Genomic DNA, 23,642 nt, shown 5'->3' on the forward strand with positions numbered 1-23,642 from the left:
ATGTTTATTTTAAGCATTTTGCTACAAACTCCCTGCACGGGTTTGGATGAAGATTCTGGGACCTCATCTGGTGCAGCCTGGCCCTCCTGCCCGAGCTGGCGGGAGAGAGAAGAGGAGCTCGGCCCTGTTATTGTCACTACAGAACAGCCTCAGGATCCTCACCTGCTGATACAACAAAATTATCCATTTAAGCATTTTCGTTTTTTCCTTCCATTTAGTGAAAGGGTTTTATTGTAGCTTATTTGTATCTCAGTCTTGTTATTTTTCCCCCTCTGACATCAAGCTGTAAGATTGTCTTAGAGCCAGGCACAGCCAGCGACAGGAGAGATGAGAAGAAATGTGCAGCACCAAGAAAGCGGTTTCCTAGCAACAGCAACTATTTCCAAGGTTTCAGAACTTGTATAGTTTGAATTTCCATAGCAATGTGGAGAATAGTAAATAGTAGATGTCGTTATGCGCTTAATGCAAATGAATTCTAATCGATAAATGATGGATAAATGAAAGAAGCATCTATATGTATTCTATTAGATTCTGTCTTATTAGGTATTATACTTATTAGCTTCCAAGATCTAGATTTTGTTGCTGAAAGTAATGTGTTGTGATAAATCAGATGGTGTAATTTTTTTTTCTTATTCCCTCTTTTTGTTTTCTCTTTTGTCAGAGGCGTATATGAAAGAGATTCAAAAGAAAAAGGTGCCCCAGAAGAAGGAACTGTATTTTTAAGAATACAAATTTTATGAAATTTAAATATTAAGATGTCAGCTCCGGAGGTCACAACAAATTGTTAGGCAAATAATCAATCTGCTTATTTTAAAAGTGGAATATAATTGAGTTGATGGTAACAATGATCATTTCTCCCTTCCCTCCTGACCTGAAATGATTTTGATTTTAAAATTGGATCCAGTAAAAGCAAAGCCACTTTTAAAATAAACTAAGCCCCATACACATCCCATTTAAAATGCCACAGCTATAGTATTTCATTTCTTTTCTCCTGAAGCTGCAAGGCTCTCCTCCTGCCCTGTGGACACCCACCCCCTTCACAGGAAGACTGCAAAGTGAACACAGGTAAAGTCTCTCAAATTCACACTGGAACAACCGTTAAAGACTGAGAGCAACCAAGTTATGTTAGTGTGCATCAAAAATACATAGAAACAGAAATATTTATGTCTGTATCCAGTCTCTCTGTAAATTAAAGGAAATACTTTTTACATTACTTATGCATTTTTAAGAAAGAAAAATCCATATGAATTATCTTGGATTATTGTGAAGAAAATATTTTAAAGTGAAAAAAGCAGTAAAGATAAAATTGTATTCCAAGGTCTCCTATGGGATTATGAAGTACAGTAACAGATCTGAGTCACTACCCCATACTTTGTAGGTAGCTATCCAGTCCATTTGCACCGGTACATTTTATGGAATGTTGCTCGCAGGAGACACTGAGGATACAGAAAGATGCTTCTATTCTCTTGGACTGTAGTTAATGTCAGGATAGCATGACTACAGGTAATATAAGATAAGCCCATTGCTAGGGTCAGGCAATATACACTTACGAAGTCAAAAAGAATTTCTGTAAACCCAGTGAGGCCTCCTTAGGACATGGCCATGGGGATTTCCAAAACCACTTTAAACAAGGTTCTTTTGGTTTTTCAGTGACAACCTTTTCTGCGGAATTCTGAAAGATACTCACTCTATAACCAAAATCTGCCCTGTGTATTTATAGCAATGTTACAGGGTATTTTTAAGAGTCAATGTGAAATATTGGATATGCTATTTTTCATTTCAGTGTTGGAATAAAAGAGACTTACGGCTCTCTGCTATTAATTATATCAGCTATAAAATTATTCAATTTGAACTAATCATTGAAAATGCAACAAGAACAAGGCCAATATCCATATTTTTATTCCCCAATTGTATAGAAAACTTATATTTACCGATACCTAATTCAGCAGAAGCATTTTAATATATGACTTGATTTAATTACTCTCAAATCATGCTTTTGACAGTTATTAGTCCAATCAGCAAGTATGGAAAAGTTATGATGGAAATGACTTTTTGTGCCAAACATTTTTCTTCATGTAAGCAGCAAAATTTGATAATTAGCCATCAAAATATCTGTCACTTTAAAACCTGAATAATTTGGTCATAGCCTAAGGCTATCTAGAGAGCCTATTTCTCAAGAAAAAGAGATGCTTGTTTCGAGATGGGACACCGTTCTTCTCTCTAACACCTACAGAATTAATATATTCTGAAAATTGCATGCAGTTATGTCATGCATCTTGCTTAAAACCCATACCTGTTCATCCTTAATCATCAGTCAAAAATGTATTATGTGTCTACTCACTTAGAACAATTTTGTTACATAAGCATCTTAGAGATAATATTAATGCAGAAGAACCACAAAATAGTTATACTTGCAAAAAAACATAGCCCTAAATTATTCAATTTCCTGTTAATTTTTACTTACCTTTGGTCTATAAAGTATTTGATACCTGGGAGATTCTTAATGCTGATATTCTAGGTAGAAATTTGTCATGAGGGAACAGTAAGGCTTGGCCACTGTGAGCTAAATCAGATTTTTAAAATGATAAAATAACCGCCCCCTCTTGCAATGTGAAGTTACTCTTCTTTTGTTTTCATCATATAATGTTCTTAGAATACACATGTGGGTTTATTGCTGACATCTGTATCATTCTAAAGTAGCTCAGAAATATTGTTCTCTCCATCTGGTAAATCAGGTAAAAATCTTTGGTTATCGTCACACATCACTGTGAAAACTCTGCGGTGTGTACGCATATGCACGTGTCATTTTGCACGTGTCATTTTGCAATGTGCACATCATAATAAAGTTCTCAAACAAGCTAGATCATGCGAAATGACAGCGTAGACTGTTTTCTCAAAATTACTAGCATGGCACTGTGTCATTGTGTGTTTTAGTCACCACCATCCCCAGAGTAAATGCTAAAATGACTCATAAACCTTGTAAATACTGTGTGACTGCTTGCAAGCATGCAGAATAATTTTTGTACCAGTTGGAAAACAACATTTTATCCCTAAACAGCTCAAGTCTGAAATCTATCACAGTTCTGGATGGATCTGGTGGAGGTTAGTGGCTCGACTCATGAAGGATGACTCCTTTTTTCCCCTCTCTGCTGACAATCAACCTCAACTACAATCTGGAGAAACGCTATGATTTTAGATCTACAGTTCTTGGGGAAAATTACTGACTATCATGCTCCCCTGTGTACATTATTTTGTATTTTCTGAGCATAAACATCCATATCAAACTCATTCATCTTTAGTAATCTTAACCACAATTCAGTATAGAGACAAAAGAACTGTTCATTAATCTTCAACATTTCCTGTCTAAAACGAACTTAGTTAAGCCTGAGGAATGGAGATATGCTGTGTGTAGACACACAAGTTATTAGGGAATGGGTTTAAGACATGTCCTTGATTTATGTTTATGAACTAGACCCTACCCTCTTACCCACCAGCTTCTCTACCGGAGTTATCCACTCCTGTGACTCCATCATAGCCTTCCTTGAATGTGCTCTCCATGGGTCTTGGCCCCCGTGGCTGCGTTTTCCCTTGCACAGTCCCATCTGTTTTCATCATCACTTTCAGAGTCCAAGGAGCCCTCCTGAACTTGCCTTGATGCCTCCCAAAGCTTTGACTCCCAAACGATTGTCTTTAGAGGAGACCAGCTTTAATCTCAACATCAAGATATTAAAATAAAAGGTCATATTTGCCAAGAAGCAAAATACTCTGCTAACCATCATTCCTCTCTGTCCCAAGAATTATATTTCTCACCTCTCTCCGAAGAATGCAGTGGACCATAACTATCACGAAGCCTTGCAAGGAATCAAATACAGCAAAGAGTATTTGAAACAATATGGAGCGTTTGTCTGTCATTGCCAGAACCGCAGACATCCACGTCAGAGCCAGAAGGGGCAACACCACGCAGGAACTCCACAGAGACGCCCTGTCCAGAGACAGAGAGAGCAACATCACGCAGCCACATGTCACGCTCCTGGCGACAACCAAACCCCCGTTCAACAAAGCATTCTGGTCTGTGGCACCAAGGCCATTAACTTGGAAACCACAAAGCAGACAATAGTTGATAGTTTTATTTATATTTTTATAGACAATCCCACAATACTTATAAAGGCAGTTGCCAATTATAAATAGTTAAGTATGCTCTTAGCTCTAATAGGAGCAAATTATTTTTTTTCCATCAGAGCATTTTCTCACATGCACGGTAAGAGATCTGAAACGAGAGGATGTAAACGATCGGGACTAACATGGCGTTACTGGCGGTGGTGGCTGACAAAGCTGTTGTTGAGACTACTCCACACTTGGCACATTTGAGCGTCAAACCGCCATGAGGCTCGCTCATCTGACTGCAAACAAACAGAACACCCACAAAAAGAACAAAATATTGAATTGTCAACAAAACAAAGTTGCTACTGCAAGTTAGCTTTTAAATACGATTCCATGCAAAAAAATTATATTTATCAAAGATGAATATTCTAAGTCGTTTTAAAGGTGCATTTACACTACACATTATTTTTGTAACATTTACCTTGTAATAAGACGGGCCTTTGTTGCATGCGAAGCATATTTCCATCATTTACACCATAAATGGCCCTTGTGTCTACAGATCAAAGTTGCCCAATACACTGAATAAAACATAAGCATGCGTTTGTGTAGACATACAGTGAAACCCTTTATTCAGACCCCTCATAACCAAACACGTGAGGACCCCTGGCTTCAAAGATTTTCATTGCCATTTGCAGAATGTACATAATATCAATTAAAACTTCTGAAATGTAAACACACATCTCAGAAGTCCAATATAAGAAGATACATATTTTAGGTCTTTAGTCATTTGTGGAAGATGTAGCCTTTATCTTAACATATTCATACTTTAAAATTTCTTCGGGCATCAATGATTTTCTATATTTTAGAATGATCTGAATATAGGGGTTGATGAAATTTGATGAAATATTAGTTGATAAAAAGGGTAATAGTTTTCTGCTTTAATAAAACACATTTAACATAATCATTAAGCTCAGGCTATTCTTTCTGGAAATTTCACCATAGCCTCCAACCTAATAGCATCTAAACGGTCCATTCTGGTCCAGAGGATTTTGCAGGTACATTCAGATTCAAATTATTCAGATTCAATCTATTATATCATAAAAGCAAAGTCATACTGCATAGAAAAACTTTACACACATTTTGCTTTAGAAAAGAGTCCTTTGAAAATGGCTGGTTTATTAGAACACAATCTTTTTAGGAAAAACCAGAAAGAAATTACTTGAATCAAAATTCAAAACACCTTGAAATAATTGTGGTGTACTGCTTTTGTCCATTCCCATGTAGTCTTTATGTCTAAAATATAAATTTGCTCAGTAGGTTTTTTAAAAAAATAATATTATAGTGGAGTTGCATTACCATATGTGTAATTAAAGTGGCACAACAGAGAAAATCATAAGAAGCTCATAATTCAGAATGTCTGGTTTCTTTTTTAAAAAGCGTATACATTTGGAAATAGTGCTTGGATGAGAAAATAAACCTGAAAGCTATTAAGTAAGTACATCAATCAGTAGACCTATGAGAAAAATCAACACTTTCAGAGTTAGATGTTGGGGTGGGGAATATGATACTAAAGCATTCACTTTACTGATTCAACCCGGGACGTATGGAGTAGCCACATCACCAAACTTTTCAAAATAATAAGTAACCAACGGTCTATCCAGTTTGGTTCATGAACACCTCAATGGGCGTGCCAGTGTGCTTGGAACTACTCTCAAAGAGTACTCAGACCAGTACCCTCCACTGTGGCTGCACATCAATGTACATACTCAACCCCAAAGACTCGAATGTAATGGGACCCAGGCATCTGTATTTTTTAAAACTCCATAGATTACCCTGATGAGCGAGCAGAATGAGCACCACTGCCCCAGCTACTCACGCGAGTCTCTTCCACCTTGTTACATATGAAATATGGGTTACCAAAGAGACGTAATACTTTTTCCTAGTTCATAGGACCACTACGGAAATTAATATAATTAAAAGAATTCATAGTCTAGATACTAACTTGAGTTGCTGCAATGAAAAATAAAATGTTGTTTCTTTGTTATAAGGGCAATTATGCATTTATACAACAAAAAGTGCTAGCAACTTTAAAAAAATTGAATTTCCTTTAAGTTCAGATGTAACCAACATCCTCTCAGAGCACCAGAGCAGAACACACGTCATTTCATGCTCTCTCCAGGTTATTCTGTCTAGTTCTGCCTGATTGGTTCATTGTTAATACTATAAAAAATTCTCTGAAAAAAAAATAGACCCCCTTCCTTTGGAAGAATCTCATGAAATTTGCACAAGATCCTGGTGGTCTCCTTAATTTCAGATAGATAAGATAAAGCATTTTAAAATAGTAGATAGGAAAGTCCCATTGCAGAAATAGAGAGAAAATGAAAATATTCTGTTTGAGATGTTCTAAAAAGATACATGCTATTTTATTTTGTTTTCATTCTTTCCAACTATCATTTTATATAAGATGTGTTGATATTTGCAATAAATCCCCCCTTGGTAAACATATTTTATGTATTAGAAAAATTTAATATAGTTTGGGTATTATAAAACCTGTCAAGCTCTTGTATTATTTATTAAATATTCATTCACTCATTCCTTTATAAATATTTATAGAGCATAAACTATATGCTTGGCAGTTTCTAATAATTGATTATAAAAAGAAGAAAGGGAACAAAGAAATAGAAAAAATGGGAGGGAGAACACCTTGTTACCGTATTTGATCCTAAGTAATAACATTTCCAAAAAAACACTTGATATAGATGTATATTCAAACAACCTGAAATGGTCAATATTTACAATTAGGGGGATCAATTTTTAAGGTAACCAATTAGCTTCCGGCTTAATGTTTCTTTAGTTAATTCAGATTATTTGTTCTTCACTGGGGTCTTTCTTTATTATTGTTCTCACTCCTTCTCTGTGAACTAAAATTAGCTTCAAACACTATTATCTTCTAAAAAATTTCCTTCTACTACACTTGGGGATAGAGAGCAAATTTCAGTCTATAGATACTTAAACTAAAATAGCATTTTATATTATAGAATTTTTTTTTTAAACTAGAGACATTAATCTGTTGAGTTCCTTTCTGCTTTGACCATAAGCAGCATTCTGCTTTTCAAACATATATTAACAACATTTTTATTTCTCTAGCAGCAGCCTTTGAACCATAAAAACACTGTTTGACTCAGTTTTGCCAAGAAAACTAATGTAACTTCTAAGCATATTTTTAGACATAGTAAAATTATAAAACTACTATGTAGATTGAAATGGATAATTTCTAAATTCATAATGTGACAATTCCATCATTTCTCCTAAACCTATGTTATCTCTTACAAAGAGCTACATCAATCAAACTGGATATAATGTATAAAATAACTAAATGAGAAAAAAATACTGACTGCAAATTTAATAAATCCTTAGCATTATACTCATTCTGATGATCTCATCTCTTTTTCTGACCTCAATGTCATGAATGGTGGAGTCACAGAGGCTCGACTGATAGAAGTCAGGGTCCTTTGAAAACAACCTGTCCAGCCTGGCTTCTTCATCTCCTTCATCATAACGACAGCCACCACTCATGGAGTGAGTGGCTCCTGTTTGCTAGATACTCTAACGAATGCTTTATACACATTGTATTTCATATACTTTACTATGAGGCAAGAGTTATTACTCCCATTGTACAGATGAGAAGACTGAGCTTCAGAAAGATTAAATAACATGCCCAAAGACACACACAGGTAGTAAATTGCAGTGCTGGATACTGAGCTTTTTTTTTTTTTTTACCTGAAAGCTTTATCCTAATCACTAACCAGCCTCCTGCAATTTCTTTAAAAAAATTACGAAAGTTTACACCATTAGTGGCAGAATTGAGTTTCTATACCCAGGACTCAGTATTGTCAATTTATTCTTACATGATTAAAAGAAATAACTGAAGAAGCTATTGCTCCAATTCCAACCGTAAGTGACAGACTAACAAGAGCAATAGTGTGAAAATTTCAAGTTCAAATGGTACAGAAAGCACAGTGTTTGTACAAGGTCAAGTCTGCCTATTTAAAGATGCTACGGAGACTCATCTGAAGTGAAAAAAGTCTCAAACGGGAAGTGATTCCCCGCTCAGGAAGGAACTGACAGTGATGTTTTAATTACACCATTGCAGTCCTAATGTTTGATATGAATGATTTCAAACTTTTATATTGAAAGCCATTAAACCTAGTCTAATACTAGGGGGGGGGAAACACCTGGAGTATCTTATCTTATAAATCATCACATAGATTATAAAAACACAAAGGACTTAAAATTCTCACCAGTAGGTGATCAGATATTATGACCATTAAATAATGCCATAAACTATTAAAGAAACGAGAACAATTGTAGGGTAAGTTTTGAACGGAGGTACAGTTAAAGAGAAAGGAGAAAGCTATAAACTTTTAATCAGAAAAGATACAAAGGGAAATTCAAAAGCACTAATATTTTATTCCAGTTTCTACAAATTTGTATGGTGAGGTGATGACGTAGCCTTAACAAGCTGCTATCAATCTGCTTATGAAACGTCATTAAGTCATTAGACATCGTGATATTATAATAGTGTAAGATTGAAGGAGATGCCTTTCTAAATTTCACAAGTGGTTAAAATGTGCAAGTGGAAATTATGAATAACTCTTTCTAGAAAGTTATAGTCAAAATGTCATAAAGAATGAAAATATATGATAAGAGTCGTGTTTTGCAAGTGATTACTTCAAGTAAAGAATGTTTCTGATAGACACAATTAATTAAAGAAAATGCAGGCTCTTCGCCCTCCTAAGGTTTGCATGTCCTGATTCAGTTGTGTCCGTACGACAATATGTTCAATCTACCCTCTTTTAGTTTGTGACCCAAACTAGGGGTCTTTGCAACCCTCACATAAGGACACGTAGTTTAAGTCTGGCCTTGACATTTAATCTTGTTATCTTACAAACAGGCAATAGGCACATACCAACCCGGATTTTCTTAATGGCCTCTTTAATTACTTTTAGATTTGGGTCACATTGCTTAAGAAGAGCACATCGGAACCTGTGTGGCAGAATCCACCAGACACACTGGTTCGTCAGGAACACAATTCCAGGCACAGTCCAATGCAGTCAATGAGGATGTGGGACCGGAGCATGGGGCTCACTGTAAAGAACCTTCACAATCCACCACTTGCAGCTTACCCGGCTCTGTGTTTGAGCTTTTTATCTAGGATCCCATCTCTGGAAACAAGTTTATTAAATACCAGAATGCCAATCACCATGTTGACCTGTCAAACAGAAACAAAGGGTGACCTCTCAATGATACTGAAGGGAATCCAGTCTCGTTCTCCTGAAAACCCTCTTTCATCAATTTATAATCACCACAGAATTACACATTCTCTACGGTAGTGATCAGAAGCACTTCTCAAATATCTCATAAGTGCATAAAGAAACAGGGAAAAATTTAACAGTGGTGTATGACTTTAAAGCTTTAAAGCACTTCAAGGACATTTAATTTCCATGCTTTGCAGTTAACACTGAGGAAATTAACATTCAGTTGCCTAAATTTCAAATGGTGCCATACTATGCCAACCTGGCATTCTTCCCCCGGAGTTCCCCCCCGAATAAAATCAATTGGCTAAATGGGTTTTAGACTATGCCTGAGAGTCAAAAGATTTTGCATCTCACGTGTGAGGTTAGGGGGAGACCTGGCAGCTGAAGGTGCTAAGGATTTGTCATTGCCCCCAGCAGGGAGAACAGAATACCTAAACTCCTCACACTGTGTGGCTAATTGTCCTGTGGGGTGGGGGCACTTTAACACATCGTGCTTTTCTAGACAAAGGGGAAAGCCTATTCAACTCACCAGAATCCTTTAAGAAATGGACAGACACTAAGACCAATTCTTATAATGTGCTCTATTGAACACTTCTCAGCATTTTCTTTCTAACACTCTCTTACTCTCACTTAAAGGTCTTTTGCATAATGCAGCTGAAATGAAATCACACATATTTTTCTTTTTCAAGCAAAATTGTAAAAAGCTGTAGAGAGAGCTGTGGTCTATTTGTAGCAGCTGATGGTGAGGCGCACCGCCCGTTCTCTAACCTACCAGTGCTTCCCGATAAAGGAATCCAGTCCAACGCGGAACCAAGATGATCAAGGAAAATATTTTCTTTTTTTTTGCCTTCCTGCCCTTTACCCTCCATGATCAACAGAATCTTGGTGCCACCCCCAACACAAATGGTGAAGCCTTTACACTGAAACTAGTAGTTCACAAAAATCTGTTTTAAATTAAGCAGGATGACTAGTTAAGAAAAAAGAAAACTTCCACTTCCCCCAATACACTTTGACCAGATGAAATAAAGAGCTGGAATCCGTTTTATTGCTGGTGTAGAGAAGGTCCCAAGCATGTGAGGTGGGGACTTAGGAAGTGTCACTCTTCACAGCTTCCTGACAAGACACCGTTTCATCAAGAGGCTTATTCATCTTTATACTTTTCATTATTTGAACCAAGAGAAAAAGTGTATTCCATGGATTCTATTAATCTACACTCTAATCACGAGGGAATTCATCACCACTCCAAAGACTTTGGTCCTTCAATTACACACATACTCTGTTTCTTCATTTTAGGGTTATATGTAAATTAACGTAGTAGCTCAGACAAATAATTCAACTGATTAACTAAAATTCAATGCAGCAGACAAAAAACGTGTCCAATAGTTTCAATTTCCCTACACTCTTCTCTAACACTCACGCCTGGATTTTATTTTTCTTGTGAATCACAGTCAGTTTCTACTCCCTGTTATGATTTGGAGGAGGGAGAACAAATTTTTAAGGAAAAAAAGCCACACCAAGTTATTAAGAAAGATGTCACTAGCCTCTAATTTATTGAATGAATTGTTCAAGAAACCAAAGGGTAATTTTCCAATTAGAGATCTAATTGCACAGCAATATGGATCTTTGTATTTAATTCAGACCATTTCTTTCCTTCCTTATATTTTTCAAAGATTTATTGGACAAGACAGATTTGTAATCAATAAATTCCGAGAGAGAGAAAGAAAGGCAAATTGGTAGGAAATTTCTGTGTTCCTACTATTACACATGTAAAGGAATTATATTGTGATTCCAAAAGAAAAATTTTAAATCCTTGTGCACGAAATATGGCAGGGGTTCTCAACAGGGGGTGATGTTTGCCCCCCGGGAACACTGGGATATGTCTGGAGACCTCTTTGATTCTGTCAACTGGAGGGGACCACTGGTATCCAGGAGGTCAGGGACACTGCCAGACATCCTAAAATACGCAAGACTTTCCCACAACAAAGAAATATCTGGTCCAAAATGTCTGCAGCACTAAGGCTGGGAAACTTTGCCATGTGGGCATATATTTTTTTGCTGATAGCTCCCGCAGATCTCTCAATCTTAATAAGTACATAGATCATACAGAATAGTATACAGCCGAAATGACCCATGATGAAATTCTATACATCAACGAGGAAGAATTTATTGAAATTTACTCATTCTTCACAAATGTGAAATTACTGTAATTCCACACTCTCACATTTAATATCCTTTGTCTTCAAAGTAAGAATATTTTTGAGTAATACAAGACTAAATAGCGGCTGATATTTAAATTTCAGTAATAATTCATTGAACTTTAAATTTTCTACACAACAAATAGAAAATTGTCACTCTAATCGAAACAAAGTAGCCTTTCTTTGCTAAGAAAACAAAATAAGTTGATGTCAGTGTTTACCAGGACAACAGCAGCCGCAGGTCCAACGAAAGCATACAGCAGTCCTCCTTCGAGAGAGAGCCAGCAGCTGAAAACAACATCAGATAAAAACTAACAAAAATTAGGGATACGTGTTAAACCACTGAAGCGGCAGATAGAAATTAATAACTCAGATTATGCATATAAGTTTGGAATTTTGGCACATTTAACATTTTGTAATTAAAGAAATGCATAGAAGATGTGAAAAAAAGCTAAAATTAGAGCGAGAAATGCTATATATCTCTGGAGGAAAAGAAACTTTTATTATAAGCCCTTATTTTCAGGCAGTTAAAACATTTTAGACAAATTACTCTTGCCGTGAGGTTTTTATATTGATTTTCAGTACAAAGGTGACTATTACTTAAGTTTTGTAAAATGCTGCTTTATATCCATTATGGGATTTTTCAAATATACTTTTAAGCAAGAAGAGTGTGTTTTTAGAGTCTTCGATGTGCCATTTACCTGTTCTTCCGGAGGCCATTGAGGTATTGGGAAGAACTGGTTTAAAAGCCATCATTACAGGGAATGGATAATCTACATTTCCCATGCTTTTTTATCTTCTAATTTTACTTTTTCCCCAGACTACTAAGAAAATTCACTAAACATAAGCTTTTGAATGAATTTAAGTGCAGCTGTGTTTATTTCCATCCCTAAATCCACCAAGAGATGCAGGTTGCACCGAGAGACAGGGTAACCACGGAGGTAGAAACACGCCCTCCATCACAGGAGGAACAGGAAGAGGGCACAGGGCCCGGCACTGGGGGCCTTGCCAGGTGGCCCATCTGCACGTGCACGATCCAGGGGAGTGGAAGCAGGGACAGCATGAGGAATCATTCTATCACAGCTGACGCAGGGTCACGCCTACCATTTCATGCAACTGCTTTTTGGCATCTGACCCTTTCGATATTACTTCTCAGTCCGCAGATTGAGCATGCTGCCTCCAAAGTTAACAACCAATAATAACTGTTCTCTCTCTCTTCTAAGAATAGAGATTCTATATTGGCTGTGCTGGTTATACGACTTATGTATTTGTTAAAACTCACTGAACTATACACTTGATAGGGTGAAAGTCTGTGTAAATTATACCTTAATTAAGATATTTAATCTAGTAATTAGATATATATGCACACACACAAATACATACATCAATATATACATAACATGAGCGTGTGTGTGTGTGTATTCAAAGTCTGTGTTTAGTTATTGCTCCTTGCCATAACAGCGCACAGATAAAATTCTACTTTCCCACTTTGGGGTTGACAAGTTAATATCTTTTTTTTTTTAATATAAAATACCTAGAGAAAAAGCCCTTAGTTTGAAGAGAACACTTTAGTTTCGTGACTCTGAGACTGCCACTAAATTTCACTGTATGTTTCTGTAAGTTAATCTTCCAACTGATAGATTACTCGTTGTGTTGTATTTGCTTTTAAACACAAACTCCTTGAAAGTTGGAACCATATCATCCATAATCCTCCTTCTTTCCATGTCCCCAACACAGTGCCTTTCAAATACTGGATTTATGCCAAAAAAGTCACACTACTGTAGAAGGTAATAGCTAAAAGGGAATCGTGCTGTGTCAGCACTACTCTACAACAGACGATGTCATGGTTTTCTCGATAACATAGATTGCATAAGAGAAACAAGTGCTCTGATCACAGGAGTTCTTTAAATTCTTCAGAAGTTCCTTTGGGATGAGCAAGTGAAGTGATGCTTCCTGACACACTCTCAGTTTGGATGAACCCAGCAGAGGGCATAATTAGCAAACCCAAAGACAATTAAACAGAACCTCTCACTTTAAAACGTATGCTTCTAATAAGATGCACATGTCTCTCTCCGCTTCTCAACTGCCTCCTCAACTTGAAAGAGCAGAGGAAGGAAAACATGAAAGAGCATTGTTTTACATTTGAAATAGTAAATACAAACTTTCCTTATAAATTCTCTCGTAGAATTTATCAGTATTACAGCTAGGGTTAGGATGGGCTGACCCCATAACCCTTTTTCTCCCTTTGAATTTCTTCCATAGCCCAGGCATTTTCTAACGTGGAATCTATTGATTCCCCTAATCTGTAAGTTTTAGTACATATTACCCTAACATAGCAACAAAACTGGAACTAACATGACAAAACTTGGTTGATACCAACATATTTTGTCATCAATGAAATGAGAAGCTCAGATCAGAATCACATTCTAAAGGTAAACTTATCAAGACTTATCCAGTTCTAAAAAATTACATTTGAGAATGAACATACAAAGCAAATACTGAAATATTTTAAAAACCAGATACACTGGTCTTACGAAATGAGAAATTAAAACAAGGATTCTGAACAGTGCTGCAGCATTTGCTTCCTAAGCTTTGTGCATTTGAGCTACCTTACCTCATTCCTCACGAGATTTCTACCACTGTTAATGGCTCAATGGCAAAATGGGAGCCTCAGCAGCGCCATCTAAGACTAACGAAGCCCACCTGATGATTTACTTAATCATAAACACGCTTTGTCACTGTGGATGGACTTACTAATGATCAGTGCCATATCCTCTTGTCCTGGTGAAGCCCACTGATGTGGCCACTACTAATGCTGGTAAACCTGCAAGAAAAGCATTGTCACACTTCACATTCATCTCTAACCACTGTGTGCGCTGGCTCCAGAAAAGCCAGGACAAACTCAGAATGCTTAAATCGGAGGAACTACCTTTGGATGAATCACTTCATAAAGTGTGTTCCCATTACAAAATTTCCTTCAAGTACAAAAATATCAGAGCTACAGCTGGGTTTTTAACTCTGTGCACTTCTCCAATGTTGCTAGGTTACCACTACATTTGACATGCGTTTAAAGGAAACTAATAACTGAGATTTAGTATATCTTTTAAGCTATTTTTTCCCTAGGGGGTTACACTCTTATAAAGGAAATTTATAGTTATAAAATCAGAAAGGCAAAAAATTGATGTTCTGGTGTGATGGAATATCACGGAAGTGGAACATTCAGTTGGCCACATGTTGATCCAGATGAAGTTGTGCGTATAATAAGATAGAAATAAATCTCATCACTTAATTCTTTATGATTTACTCATAATAACAAGAATGTAGCAACAGGGTTAGGGGCCCTAAGGAATTAATTCTGAGGCTCCCTGGTTATCTTCCTTTAACAATCGTGAACGAAGGTGAGAAACATGTGTCAGTTTCTCTCATGGACCTCCACGCATTGCTCAGTACCTCTTGGAATTCAGTCCCTGTATACCAGCACCAATTCTGACCTGACATCTGTAAGTTTAGCTTTCTGTGAATCACACTCACCTTACTCCCGTGCACGGAGTTCAATGGAAACTCCCTGCGTCTTGGTGAATAGTGCTCAGTTCAATTTATGATGTTTAAATTTTTTTTTAAGTTTTCGTCATGTATTCTTTTCAGGAAGATCATGTTTGCCTTTTCAGGTTGAAAAATCCATCATCTAATTATCTTCTTGCATCCTCTCCACCCATCTCCTTTCTTCCTACCATTTTTCCTCCTTCCTGCTCTTCTCTTCTGTGAGTCTTTTCAAGTCACATAACATTCCCTCATGAGGTTCAATGTCAAAAACTATGGAGAGCATCTCAGAGGGACACACTGTATTTAACAAATACTGGTCTCTCTCTCTCTCTACATATATATATATAGACACACACACACACACACACACACACATAATGTCCCTCCTCCTTTTTCTCCTTCTCCTTCCTCCCCTTCTTCTCTTCCTCCTTCTTCATGCTTGTCGTTAGTTGACTTTTTTGATTGGCTAGATCAAGCTAATTAGAAACAAAAAATTCTCCCCGGGATAATAGCTGAAGGGTAAATAGTCTTCATTCCATACAATTTAGATTTTAAAAAATTCCAAATTTATTATGTTGCACTTTGCCATAACGAAACTCATATGCCACACTCTGCCCCCTCGCAGACCACCTGAGAGTCTGGCACCATCGGTTGAGCTCTATTGCTACCAGAGTAGTTGAACAGTAGCTATAAACTTGTAGACCAGCTGTGAATCCTCTCCTCGAGAACTTTGGTAACGATGTTAAATAAGGTAGTTACCAATTGTGAAAATCGCCACTCTTTAAACTTCAAGAAAAGTCTCATTTATTTGCATTCTGTATTTCTTGAACCTATGGTATTAATTCATGACAAAATTGTCCCTGATTCAATATCAGTCCAACTTTAGAAAGTCTTTGACACGAAATCCAGACAAAAGTTTCATGAAAGTGTAAGCAGAATACCTGCTCCAGTTTCCTCTTAACGGCCTTCCCATCTGCCTGTGCAAAGACCCTGAGACATCAGTCAGACATAACAGTTCCTCAACGAAACCTGATGGATAACGTTTAAGCGTTCTTGATCCTATTTTTTCCAGCATGAATTATTCTGGAATTGTAATAAGTCCACTTATTTGTGATTTTTCTGTTTCCCTCTAGCATCCTGTTCTCCAGTCTTCTGTGACATTAGGCATTTATTATATATTTGGCCCAAAATTCTCCAGATATTTTTAGTGCAAATCTTTTGAAACTCAAAGGCAAACATGACAAAATCCTGGGGTTTTTCCAAAACTAGTTTCTTAAATCAATTAAACTAATTAATTCTAAATAAACTAAACTTACTAATTAATTCTAATTAAACATTAGAATCAGCCCTATGAAAGGCATGGATCTATCTATCTTCAAGATGTCCATTTCATGAGGCAATTTGAGAGAAACTTTTCCTAATAAAGATTGGCAAAGAATTAACTAATTCTCAGTCTCTCAACAACTCTGTTTTTCCTTCGAGGCCCCCACTGACTAGCCATGAGGTTTCATTCACTCTCTAAATGGCTTCTCCCTGTGACGTAAAGAGCTGTAGTCTTTAACTGTTTTCAGCTTTCTTGGAACAGATGCCTCAAAGTTTTCTTGCAGGGAGTACACGACTAGTGTACAGGACTAATACGTCATGCCTTGAGCCCTGACCATTCTAAGATATTCTGCATTTTCAGAACACATTAGCAGAGAACGCTTTGCTTTCTGCCTATAGAGATCTCAGGTCTCACCTCACACCGTGTAGGCACTGTTGATTGTTAACTGACCAGGCACATGGTCATGCAGTACGTACTGCTTTTTCAAGTTCCAAATGTCCAAAGAATGTTCAAAAATGACCAGCCCCTTATGTCTCCACTTCTACATATCAAGTTGGACATAGGGAAAAGCAGCCTGGAGATAATCACCCTCCACAGCCTCATTATGTAAGTGCAAAGTCACTTTAACAAGAGCACAAAAGGTGTGTTAGTATGCTTACCCCATCCAAGGCACAAAAAGCGTTTCCGTATAAGCCGTGTCCTAATTTTTCCAGTCACAGCCATATATGACTGCCACGCCTCAGTCAAAACCCAACAGAATGAAGCCAGGAAGAAAAAGTGCAAAAATGCAGTGGTGGTGGTACAGATGCTCTGCGGAAACAAGAAAGACCCACAGTGACTACGGGGGATCTTGTGTCCTTCCGAGGATCGTTAATCCCCAACCCACTGCTTTGATGGCAAATATCTACCTCTCTCCTGTGACAGAGCAATTAGGTACAGAAATAGAAACCCTGTAGTCTTTATGCTGTATGCAATATCTATGAGAGAAAAAAATATGTCCTAATTCCATTTGTGTGTTCAATTTTTTATGAGAAGCCTGGATGTAAATTTACACTCAAGGGAGATTAAAATGACTGCTTTACTTGAATTTTTTTCTTGAAACATAATTATGGGAATGGTCCTTTCTTTGGTTTAATTTAAGTTACAGGCATTTTGCATAATTCTTTTGGCTACATTCTTCATCCTTTCTTTTTAACTGATAACTCTTTGTTGTTTTATCTGTGTTGATGTCAAGATTACATTGCAACAGCCTTTCAAAAGGAAAAATTACTTTGCTTTTATACAAGTGTGATATTTAAGGTATAAGAGGAAAGCATAAAACAAGGTTTGGCTAATAGCCTAGAACGAAAATAACATCTGTACTTTAAAGTACTTAATACAGCGCTCTGTGTTATTACAGCACACTGTGGGTCCTAATCGAATCGTTTTGAAAAGCTAATCGAGTCACCGACAGGACACAGCCAGGATTTCATAGATTCTTTTCTTTATGCAACTTAATCACTCTGAAGGTGCCAATTCTCAGTTACTTGTGACTCGTCTGCAAAGATGAGCAGCTTCATCTTGGTAAAGGCTGCTACTTAGTTCACTGTTGGTATAATTTCTTTGTGTAAATCTTGTTAAAATGCAAGTCTTTATAAACCAGAACCAGGAACCAAACTCATTTCTTCCTTTGTCAGTATCAGTCTCGCTGTTTCCAAAAACTGAATGGAGCAAAACACAGAACCAGGAAAAAAAATCATAAAAACCTCATAATAAAGGTATAAAAATACAAACTCCATCTCCCACCTCCACTCCAAAGCAGAATATCTTTTTTAAACTTTGGCCCAAATTATTCACTTTATTTGTTTATTCGGTTGAAATTCACCAGATGTTAGTTTAGCTTTCCAGTTCTTTTAATCCTATAAAAAGAACTTTACCATGTTTATCTCACCAGGTTGCTTTTTTTTTTTTTTTAAGATTGGCACCTGAGCTAACAACTGTTGCCAATCTTTTAAAAATATTCTTATTGCTTTTTCTCCCCCAATCCCCCCAGTACATAGTTGTATGTTTTAGTTGTGGGTCCTTCTAGTTGTGGCATGTGGGACGCCGCCTCAACGTGGCCTGATGAGCGGTGCCATGTCCACACCCAGGATCCGAACCAGCAAAACCCTGGGCCGCCAAAGCGGAGCACGCGAACTTAACCACTCGGCCAGGGGGCTGGCCCCTCACCAGGTTGTTTTAGTGACGAGGGATAATGGACAGAAGGTGAGCAGTGCTGGCAGGCAGGCAGCACACGCCCGACGGTTCCCCTGTATCACCATCATCGTGTTAAGTAACACTAAGGCAGTGTCGTCATTTTGCAGCATGCGATTCCTTACTTAAGTAAATAGTGCTTAAATCTACTTGGTACTTAGTTTATTCTTACAAAGATGATATGGCTTTCAGTACAAGAAAGTCATGGATTTCTGGAACCTCTTCCTCATACCCTCCCTCCTGTGCCGGGCATGATGCAGTGGCTTCCACCAATTGTGATTCCCTCCATACTCGAGACATTGAGAATTTTTCCCAGTTAAGGTTTAAATATCTAGGCTGACTACTTTGTTCCTTCCTGATCCGCAGTCCCTAATCCCAATTCGGATTTCAAAGACAACTCTTCCATTCTACACCCGAAGACTAGTTACACTGTCTAATTCACATGTCATTTCCTTCCACCGGTTTGTCTCATCTCAACTGTATGTGCTAGCAAAGGTATTCCCTCTCTGTTTTTAAACTATCAATTTGGGTAATATAAAACCATATGAAATGTTGAAATGTTAAATGCTAAGTGCTGGATGTGCTGAAATTTTATAAGAAATAATAAGAAGCTCCATGTCTCAGTACAGAAACTTTTAATTTGCTCCCTTTATACCATGTTTGTGACTTTGAGACTCCCTGATACTCACTTTATTCTAATACAAATTGAAATCCACATAATTTTGGGCTACTGACGTTTATTTCAATAATGTATGTCTCTCTGGATGGTCATGGGGCCACAACATGTGCAGGAAAATGTACAGTTACTGGGGAAGTGAGCCCTTCTACCATGGGCAACGGCATCCTACTGTGGTCAGATGGATACTCAGCCCTGTTCAGAAAGTGTCCCAAGCATGGGGTGAGCTGTCTCAACCTAAGGAACGTGTATGTGCGGACTAAGGAGGTCTGAAGTCACAAAAGTAATCTTGTATGAAGACTACAGCAAAACCTATGATCCTGAGAAAGAGAGAGATGGAGATACATTTTCTTTCATCATTGTGTGAAGAATCAGCATAAAATCAGACACTCCACATCACAGAACACACACTGATTTCTACTGATGTTTGCTAAGCTGTCTTTTTAAAATACAACTTTTGTAAATAGCAATTTTCAAATGAACTCTGTTATTTTCCACATTTGTCACATCACTTTCCACAAGGTTGGCCATTCTAACATTTGTAGCTCAGGATTCTTCAATCTCTCCTCCCACGTAACCTCAGTCTTGCATCAGCAATCCTCAAAGATCAACCATCCCTCGGATCCCCTCAGTGCTGGGGATTTTTTTCCTTATAAATCTCAAACTCCGATTATCCTTTTCTGTAAACAGATTCATATCTTGTCACCTGAGTCTTCCTACCACTGGACCCACTGTCATGGCCCCTAGTCTTACAGCTTCTCCTTATCCAGCCTCTGTGTGTCTGCTCTTGACTCCCACAGTAGCCAGGTCCTCACAGCTCAGCATTTCAACATGACACTCACTAGCATCTCAATTTGGTCCTGCTTTAGAGTAAAGCTTATGAGTGTGGTTAAAAAGTACTACAAAACTTGAAAAGGTATTTGAATTGGCAAACTGAGCACTGTTTATACCTATCACCCTCATGAACACCCTTCACCCCAAATCCTTAGGGATGATAGGAAAGATTTCATTAAATAACTGGAAAGACGTGTAAACTGTGATAGACTAGAAACTGTCAGAAATGCCTGAAGAACAGAACCCAGCGGCGGCAGACTGAAGAAGGACGACCACAGCCCCAGACTAGATATGGAAGCAGAGAGGAAGATGTGGAAAGAGGAGAGTCACGAGACGGGATGACAGGAGGTTCGTACACCTGTTTAAAAAACTTCCAGAAGGAAAAAAATAGAGAAAATTGGGGGAAAGGACAGCATTTAAAAGAAATATTTTGAGACAATTTCTCAGAACTTTAATGACCCTCTGGCTGAAGGGTAAGTTAAAGGTACACACACACCTAGATAGATTGTGATGAAATCTGTGAACACCAAGAATAAAAAGAAAATCTTAAAAGCTGTCAGGGTCAAAAGAAAAATTACTTACAAAGAAACAAGAATCAAATTGACATCAGAATCCTTGTGAGCAACCCAGGCTACAAAAAGACAGGAGAATAATATCTTCAACAATGCAAGGAAAATAACTCTGAAGACAGAATTCTACACCCAGCCAAACTATTATTCAAGCGAGAGGTAGAAATAAAGACATTTTTAGAATTGAAAGGAGCTTTGAAGTTTATTGCCTCAAGTTTCTCTCTGACAGAACCCTGGACAATATAAACCAATAATAAGAAGAAACCTGGAGGAGAAAAGGAGATAAACGAAGTAACAGACAGCAAAGAAAGTAATAAAACATATTAAGTCTAAATAAATGTTTAAAAAATTAAGTATACATATTTAAATTTTTTAAATATAGATATAAAATTCTACATAATTCTTGGATATAAAATTCAAAATAATATTAATGACAACTAAATGTTGAGAGAGACAAAAGTTGAGAGGGAGCAGGGGAAAACATGCTCAGCCTTTTTATTGTTCTCAGGAGTATTAGAGACACTGAGTAACTCTAGATGGGAGAAAAATGTGTTTGAACAGTTATGCTAGCAATGTTAGGGTAACCACAAAAAGGTAGAAACAGATAGCACATTTGTAAAATAGCACAGGAAAAACAGAACTAAGAAAAAATCTCTTAGTCCAATTAAAGGTGGGCAAAGAGACAACAAACTAGAAAATATGATAAATAGAAAAAAAAAACAAGAATAGTCCCAAACATATGAGAAATCGCAATAAATGGGAATGCTCTAAATTCACTAGTTAAAAGTTAAGAACTTTCATATTGGCTAAAAAAAATCAAAAATTTTTTGTATGTAAAGAGACATACCTCAAACCCAATGACACAGGAAGATTGAGAAAAAAGAGGTGAAAAGAGCTATGTTAAGCAAATGCTAATATGCAAAAATCAGATGGCACAATGTTAATACTGAAAAAAGCATTAAAAGAGATGGAGGAGGACTTTTCATACTGACACAAGGAGCAGGCTGCACGGAGGTCCCAGAGGAACGCATCTCCACGGAACTAAGAACAATGTTTCCAAGTATCTGAAACCCAAACTGAGAAGACTACAAGGACAGACCATCAAACTAAGTTTATTATGAAAACTCACCCTACAGTTCTCAGAAAGTCACAGAAAAAGTGAAAAAAAATAATAATATGGAACATTATATGACCAATAAAAGTGATTAATCTTCTTTCTTTGCAACATTATACATAAGAAACAGAACACATACAGCTCTTTAAAATACAAATAAAATATTTATAGAAGTTAACTAGTCTGAGGACAGAAAGTAAAATAAAATAAATTCAAGAAAGTTTATAATACATAGGACATTTTCACAAACTGCAATGCAATGAAATTAGAAATCAAAATGAAAATTCTGTACCTTTTATGGGAAAAACTTTCAAGTAATTGAGAAAATTAAAGATAGTCTAAATTATAAACTATTTAGAACTGAAAAACAAGGAAATATATATATATATATATATCTCAAAACTTGTGAGGTTTTGCTATGACAGTACTCAGTATAGTTAAAGCCTTAAATAGAAAACGATAAAAAATGAAAATAAATGGACTACTTAAATCAGAAGAAGAAATTTAATAGAGATAAAAGCAGAAATTAACAAAATGGAAAATTAAAAAAAAAAACTCATCAAGTTAATCTATAAAGCCCAAGCTGATTTAAAAGGCCAATAAAGCAGCTAAACTTTTGGCAATTTGGATTTTTTTATAAGGTGGGAGAAAGCAAAATAAGTAACATTAGTATGAAAAAGGTTATTAAAAGTATAAAGAAGAATAGCATCTACTGTACATACATAAAGTTGAAAACTTATATAAAATGGACATTCTTCTAAAAAAACATAAATGATCAAAACTGGCCTGAGAGATAAAAACATAATCTTAGATAAAACTGAAAAGTAAATTTGAAGAAATAATCCTTCAAAAATGACAAAAATTTCAGAAAAATTTACAGGCAAATTCTAACAAACTTAAAGAATATATAATTCCCATTTTATAAAACATTTCCAGGACAAAGAAAAAGATTATAAGTATCTGACTCATTTTACAAGGCTAGTAAATTATAATTTATAATTTATTATAAATTATAAATATATAGTAGTATAATATTGACACCAAAATGAACAAGAAAACTATAAGCCACTTCCACTTATCTACATATATATATGAAAGTGTTAAAGATCAAACCCAGAAATATAGTAAAAGGATAATAAATCACTATCAAGTAAGAGGGAGTCCAGTAATTCAGGATGATTCAAGATTAAAAGTGACCTCCATATAATTTATTATATTAATAGATTAAAGAAACTATATGATATCAATAAATGTGAAACATTACAATAAAGTGCAAAACCCAAGTATCATTTTAAAAAATCTTCATTGCAAATTACGAATAGAGGAAAACCTTCTTATTTAAGAAAGGTTATCTCCCCAAAACTTATGATGAAAATCATATTTTAATAGTGAAATATTAGATGCAACCCCATCGCTCATGAATACAAGTATGTCCACCGCAACCTCTGCTCTTCTCTATTATATAGGAGGTCCTCACCAAACAATATAAGAAACGGTAACAGACAGGAAGAGAAAATATTGTCATCATTGCAGAAATATATATCGCCTTACCAGAAAACCCAAGAGGATCGATTTTTAAACTATTAAAAATAAGAATCGATGAGGTGGCTAGATACAAGATTGACATACAAAAATTACATTTCCTGTACATGAAATCAATATACAAAACTAATTTTCCTATACATTAACAATAAGTAATACAAAATTTCTAACTAATCATGACAGATTTCTCCCTC

General features: G+C 36.5%; 1 protein-coding gene across 5 annotated transcripts in view; it reads right to left on the reverse strand.

The window, feature by feature from the left end:
* The window catches only part of ADGRB3 (adhesion G protein-coupled receptor B3), a 643,872-nt gene that overhangs the window by 39,591 nt on the left and 580,639 nt on the right, over positions 1-23,642 (reverse strand). For 4 of the 5 annotated variants that reach the window (XM_046638989.1, XM_046638987.1, XM_046638985.1 and 1 more), the window contains 6 exons: positions 17,141-17,291; positions 14,369-14,438; positions 11,836-11,902; positions 9,288-9,373; positions 4,302-4,400; positions 3,811-3,982 (listed from right to left, as the gene is read on the reverse strand). In XM_046638989.1, coding sequence (XP_046494945.1) covers positions 3,811-3,982; positions 4,302-4,400; positions 9,288-9,373; positions 11,836-11,902; positions 14,369-14,438; positions 17,141-17,291 — 645 coding nt within the window. The remainder of the gene's footprint in view (positions 1-3,810; positions 3,983-4,301; positions 4,401-9,287; positions 9,374-11,835; positions 11,903-14,368; positions 14,439-17,140; positions 17,292-23,642) is intronic. The other variant, XM_046638988.1, reaches the window with a different exon arrangement.

The sequence above is a fragment of the Equus quagga genome, chromosome 15 (genome assembly GCF_021613505.1).
Source record: "Equus quagga isolate Etosha38 chromosome 15, UCLA_HA_Equagga_1.0, whole genome shotgun sequence".
Taxonomy (NCBI): Eukaryota; Metazoa; Chordata; class Mammalia; order Perissodactyla; family Equidae; genus Equus; species Equus quagga.